Source organism: Coenobita brevimanus, chromosome 1, assembly GCF_032717465.1.
Source record: "Coenobita brevimanus isolate Jiangsu-jjx chromosome 1, ASM3271746v2, whole genome shotgun sequence".
Classification (NCBI taxonomy): domain Eukaryota; kingdom Metazoa; phylum Arthropoda; class Malacostraca; order Decapoda; family Coenobitidae; genus Coenobita; species Coenobita brevimanus.
In genome coordinates this window covers 34,242,112-34,248,577 of record NC_136954.1, presented here as the reverse complement: position 1 = coordinate 34,248,577, position 6,466 = coordinate 34,242,112, and the positions used below count along the sequence as shown (strand labels likewise).

At 40.6% G+C, this 6,466-nt stretch overlaps 1 protein-coding gene across 1 annotated transcript in view; it reads left to right on the top strand.

The window, feature by feature from the left end:
- The first annotated feature begins 1,459 nt into the window (after nucleotides 1–1,459).
- Nucleotides 1,460–6,466, top strand: part of LOC145393493 (glutamate receptor 1-like) — a 292,984-nt gene continuing 287,977 nt past the window's right edge. Inside the window, exons 1-2 of the mRNA XM_080267656.1 lie at nucleotides 1,460–1,469; nucleotides 1,889–2,016. Of these exons, the coding sequence (XP_080123782.1) occupies nucleotides 1,460–1,469; nucleotides 1,889–2,016 (138 nt within the window). The remainder of the gene's footprint in view (nucleotides 1,470–1,888; nucleotides 2,017–6,466) is intronic.

The window sequence follows — 6,466 nt, the reverse complement described above, 5'->3', positions numbered from 1 at the left end:
CATCTTATACTCTCCTCCTCCCCTCTCAACTCATACCCCTCTCCTGCCCCTCACTCACCCTCCTCTCCCCCAGCCCCTTTCAGCTCTTCTTCCCTCCTCTCCCCTTTCACCACTTCCCCTCTCCTCTCCCCCCCCCCACTCCTTTTATTCCTCTCTCAGCTCTCAAGCCTCCCTCACCCCATTTTTTCCCTCCTGCCACCTCCCTGTTCTCCCTGCTCCCTTTCCCCTCCCCTTTCCCTCTCGTATCCTCCTCCCCCACCCATCTCTCATCCTCCCTCCCCCCACCCCGCTCTCTCCCCTCTGACATCCCCCTTCCCCCCTCCCATTTCGCATCCTCCCTCCCCCTTCCCTCTCGTATCTCCCCTCCCCCACCCATACCGCATCCATCCTTCCCCTCCTATACCGCATCCCCCCTCCCCCTCCCATACCGCATCCATCCTCCCCCTCCCATACCGCATCCACCCTCCCCCTCCCATCTCGTGACCCCCTCCCCCTTCCCTTCTCGCATCCCCCCACACTCCAGTCGTAGCCATCATGTATATATGTATATTTGCCCCCACTCCCAAAAACTCCTATTTCCATAAAAATTTGTGACATTTATGCCAGAGAGCTGTTTTTTTTTTTTCCTTCATATTATTACCTTTTTTTTTTTTTTTTGCTTTACTTCATTGATTTTTTTTTTTATTTCTCGGTATAATTTGGGTTTAGATGTGGATCACTGGTGTAGCCAGCCATGGAAAAGAAGTTTGTGCGTTGTAACAGCTTTTGTTATTATTATTATTATTATTATTGTTAGTATTAATAGTAGTAGTTGTAGTAGTAACAGTAGTAGTAGTAGTAGTAGTAGTAGTAGTAGTCGCGGCAGCAGCAGCAGCAACAACAACAGTATTATTATTATTATTATAATTGTTATTATTATTGTAATTATTATTATTATTATTATTATTATTATTATTATTATTATTATTATTCTACATAGAGGCACAGAGGACAGAGAGAATCCAAGTTCGCTGCTAAGAAACGACACAAGAAAGACACGTAACACAAAGACATCAGTAGGGTACAGGCAGCACAGTACAGACGTAGGTGTTCCTGCAGGTAAAACACACAGGTGGTAATAAAAACACACCCAGCACGTAACAGATACAGGGCAGGAGAGAATAAGTTATCATGTGAGAGAGAGAGAGAGAGAGAGAGAGAGAGAGAGAGAGAGAGAGAGAGAGAGAGAGAGAGAGAGAGAGAGAGAAAGAGACTTTGTAACCTGAATATGGGGTGTTAACTTACTGTTCACTCGACAAAGTAGGTAAACAGAGGATCATTCCTAAGTGGCCTTGGATATCCCGTAGCACCTCTACCTTAGCGTTTCTTTCAGTACATCATCCCACATTATCGCCATGTATGCTGCTGGACCAAGCTATATCGATATTAAAACGATATAAATAATGGATCTTGCAAGGAAATGTTAAAGGGTGATATGGAAAATAAATCGCAAAAGAGTAGGGGCTTGGACACCTCTTGTGTATGTAGAAAAACAAGTCCCAGAAAGGAAATGATAAGTTAAGGTGAGGAGGGTATACAGGAGATAAGATAAGGAGGTGTGTGTGTTGGGTCAGTACTTCTTACCTGCCCTGATGAAGATTTGGTCTCGTGTTAGTTTGGGTTCAGACATTTGCATTATTTTTTAAGTTGGCTTCTGACCTCTCTACCGCCTCGAATTTTGACTTATTGTTCCTATTTTATCTTTCCTTGTTTTCTGGTCACTGTCTCACCCCATCCTTGAGTGGGAAAGAGGGTATGGTGGTGGTGATTATGGTGATGATGATGATGATGATGATGATGATGATGATGATTCTCACTTGCTAATCTAGTTCTCCTCTCTCTTCCCCAGTCTGCCGTCAGTTCTCGCGGCCTGTGTGGGCGATGGTCGGGTCGGTCCAGCCTGACAGCTTCGATACGCTCCACTCCTACGCCAACACCTTCCAGATGCCCTTCGTTACGCCCTGGTTCCCGGAAAATGTGAGTACCTGCATTACTTATTTACTTATTATCGAATGTCTGTGTGTATATTGTGTGCTGGGGGGAAGTGATCTTAAGATGGGGATGGCATTAGGAAAGGAGGGAAGAGAAGGAGGAGGAAAGAGGCAGAAGTGTAAGAGAGGATATGAAAGAAGAAAGGGTTGAGAAAGAAGGAAGAGAAAATGGAGGAAGATGTGTAGGAGGAGGAGAACTGGTAAGAATATGACGAGGGATGAAGAGAGGAGATGATGTGGAGGAGTAGGGGAAGAGGGCTACAGTACTCATTATTCTTACTCCAGCACCTTCCAGATGCCATTCACTGCTACTTAATTCCTAGAAGATGCAAGTACCTAAAGATAATATTCGTATTTATAGCTTAGTTTATTTTACAAGTTTATGGATTATGAAGATATATTTCGTAAAAAAATAAGAATGTGAGGTGACGACACACACAAAAAATTAAAGAAAAGAAATAAGTGGAGACAGTTTTAGCACATGAAAAATCATGTTTTTAAATGACATATTTGATATATTGCATGGGAAATGAATAGTTATAGACAGCCCTATCCACAGCAGTTTTCTTCCAGAGTACACGCAACACCACAACGGCACATATTGCAGGAAAACAAGAATAAAATAATGCAGGGATTGAGTTACATGTGCTCATACTGTCTCGGTCTATCTCCTGTGATTTTTTGCACTGTGCCATTTTTATTAGTTGCCTTGATTAAAAGAAAAAAAGAAAAAAACGAGGGCTTTTAGACAACGTACCTGTGCACCGTAAGCGGGGCCTTGGCTATATTGAAGTAAAATGTACTTTAATACTTCTGTCCCTGAATATGTGGAAGGTCCGAAGAATCCGTCTTTCAAGAATCACACCTGCTGGAGACTGAAGGTTCTCTGCAAAAGAAAAAGTCATTGCTTATGTTATGTTAGAGGAAAACCATTTGAAGAATGAAAAAAAGAATAGTGAGAAATCGGCAGTTTAGCTGATTATGTTCGTATGTCGTTTTAGCTTCTTTGGTGGTGATGATGGGAACAGAAACGCAAAAAGACAAAGGACAGAAGCTTGTAAAGACTTAAAACGCCATATGTTTGTGAGTTATTAAGGATGTTTGTTAAGTCTGATGGGCGTGTGGGCACCATCGCTACGTGATGATGACAGTGATGCTGGGGTGAGTACGGGTTACACGGGAAAGAGGGAAAAATGATGGAGACGGAGGAGCAAGATGGAAGAACAAGGGTTAGTTAGCGGTGAATATTTCATTAATCATTTTTAGGGAGAGGGGGAAGTTGGGTAAAGGAGAAAGTGGGGAAGAGGAAGGAAGAGAAGAAGGAATAGAAAGGACGAGAGGGATTAGGAAGGAGAAACAGGAAGAGGCGGAGGGTACGTTATAAAGAAGAAGCACCGATGATCATGATGACCATGATTAACGTGAAGAGGAAGAAGGTGATAGTTTGATCGGTATATCCTGATAACTTGGAAATTCTGCACTGTTTTTTTAGTTACATATTCTATTCTATTGGTCTTTATTCGGATTGAGATAAAGAAAGGATATATATATATATATATATATATATATATATATATATACATATATATATATATATATATATATATATATATTGTTACATAGCCTATGATTTCATCATCCTTTGTGTAATTCTAACGTACAGTATGCTACATGTTTGATCACGAGCGTGTTCTACCTCACTCCCCCCCTCCTCCCTTATAGTAGAGTAAGTCGTTCTTTCTGTTGTTCAGAGCAGGATTGTCAACTCTTTGTCCCCATGGCTTCATTTGCGCGTCCTTCTTACAAGTTGTATCAAGCTCTGCCGGCCCCGATATAATGAGCTCAGTCTCTACATTAATTGCCACTTAGATCTACTCCTCATTTTGCTCACATCTCTGTCCTCCCCTGTACAGTTGTTATTATTGTGAGTGCTCAGGAAGTCTCCAACCATCTAGCAGCTGTGTAGTTTGAGTATTGGTGTTATTGCATTTTTTCTTGTACTGTATAGCATAAGGTGTTAATTCGTGGGCCTAGTGAGGTTTTGTGCTTAATGTAAAGTTTTACTGTCAGCCATTATTAATAATATTTTGTATCTGTAATAATATATCTTACATTCACTGAGCATTATCCAGTGTATTGTCATTTTATCAGGGCTGACTTAGATAAATTTGCACTTGCTAATTTCGTGTTAATAGAGGCTATTGCAGTTAACCATATATTTAACCTGTTTTTGCCATTACATTATCCTTATGAGTCCTGAATATTTTGTTGTTAGTTTGAGCATTAAACTTTAACTTGTAATTTTACCTAACTCTTCTGTTTTGAACCTGGAACTTTACGGGACAGTAGTAATTTTTAGTATTCTCACTTAAAGTGTACATTATCTTTCTCTGTTCCGTAACATAAATTTGGCGACCTCTTATCAGGATATTCAGGATATTATCATAAGGATATTGCTTGATATTTTGTGACTGTGATTTATTCTTGATGTCTACTATTACTATGCTTGATGAAGCCAGAGATTTTTTGTCAAATGTGCAAACAGTGTGTGATGTAGAAAACAGAACAAAGAATGAACTTAAGCTTGTTGCTCAACAGTTGGGAACTGCAGTTCACTCTCATCATTCTAAAGATCAAATTGTTGGCATGATTAATAAAAGCTTGTTTAATGTAACTCCTCCAAATGAGCAAACGCAGATTGAAATAACTAAGTTACAGCTAGCCCTGCAGGAGGCTCGTGTTAAGGAGGCTGAATTTCAGGCACGTGCTAAGAAGGCTGAGTCTCAGGCTAAGGAGGCGGAGTCTCAGGCTCGTATTCAGGAGGCACAGATACAGGCTCAGGCACAAATTGAACTTGCTAGGATTCAGGCAGACCATGAGTATCGCATGAAACAAGGTGGAACTGGATCATCTTGCTATGATGATTTTGTTGTGGCTAAAAATGTTAAACTTGTCCCTCCTTTTAATGAATCTGATTTAACGAATTATTTTCAGTTGTTTGAGAGGGTAGCTACAGGTTTTAATTGGCCTAAAAAGTATTGGCCAGTACTCCTTCAAACTGTTCTCACCGGTAAAGCTCAAGTAACTTATGCATCTTTGCCTCAGGATCAATCTGATAATTATGATGTAGTTAAGAGCTTGATTCTTAAGGCCTATGAGCTTGTTCCTGAAGCCTATAGAGTAAAATTTAGGACAACTTATAAGCAACATAAGCAATCCCATGTTGAGTATCCAAATCAAAGAAGATCTGTTAGAGCAGTGGTTAAATTCTAAGAATGTGGATTCTGATTTTGACAAATTTAAGCAGATGATTTTGCTGGAGGACTTCAAAAGGAGTATTTATAAAGATGTAAGCCTATATCTTGATGAGAAAAGAATAGATAATTTGTCTGATGCTGCAGTTTTAGCTGATGAATAATTATGTTCTCACTCACAAGAGATATTCTAAAGAAAAAAGGAAAGCTGAGAGTAAGTACGTTGCCTCTACTCAGAGTACAGGTAACAGGAAAGAGAATAAAGATGATGTTTCTCAGGAAGTAAATACCAGCTTCACCTCTAGATTTCAGAAAAGTAAATGTACTTATTGTAGTAAGCTTGGTCATACAACGGAGAAATGTTTCAGGAGACAGCGTGATGTGAACAAAAAGGAGTCTTTAAATATTCAGTCAATTGGTCTAGTGTCCACCCTTGAGAGTTCCCAGAATTCTTTAACTGAGTTAACTGAACCTGCTTTGAGGGGTAAATTAAATCCTCATGATGAAGCTCCTCTTTTGAGCATTAACGTGGGTGACACTCTCAAGAGTTCATGTGCTAATTTCCTGTCTGATGGTTTTGTCAGTCCTCTGGACAGTAATGACAGGAAATTAGTTAAAATATATCGTGATACAGGTGCTTGCCAATCCCTTATGCTGACCAGTGTTCTAGGCTCTAATGTTAATTCCTCTGATGAAACTGTAATCTTACAAGGTGTAGGGAATAATTACTTCTCTGTCCCTCTGTGCAGAGTGAATTTAGAATCTGGTTTTGTTAATGGTTCCGTTATGGTTGGGTTGGTTGAGACACTCCCAATGTCAGGTGTAACTTTCTTACTTGGAAATGATATTGGTGGAAGTCAACTGTGTCCAGCTCCTCAGTTGTCTAGTGAGCCAGTGGCTGCGACCCAGGATTGTGATGTCCCAGATGTGTTCCCTGCATGTGCTGTCACTAGGGCTAAGTCTAAAGTTACTGGTGACTTAGAGGATAATGATGATGATGATGTTATCCTAGCTGACACTTTTCTTGCTGATTTGGACCACTCACCAGATGAGGCAGTACCCCGTAGTGTTGATAATTTGTCTCATCAAGAGTTGGTTGAGTTGCAGGTTGCTGTCTCTGAGTTGAAAGGTCTAGCTAACTCTGCTTGCAGTGAGGAAGAGTCAGCTGGTGCTTCTACTTGT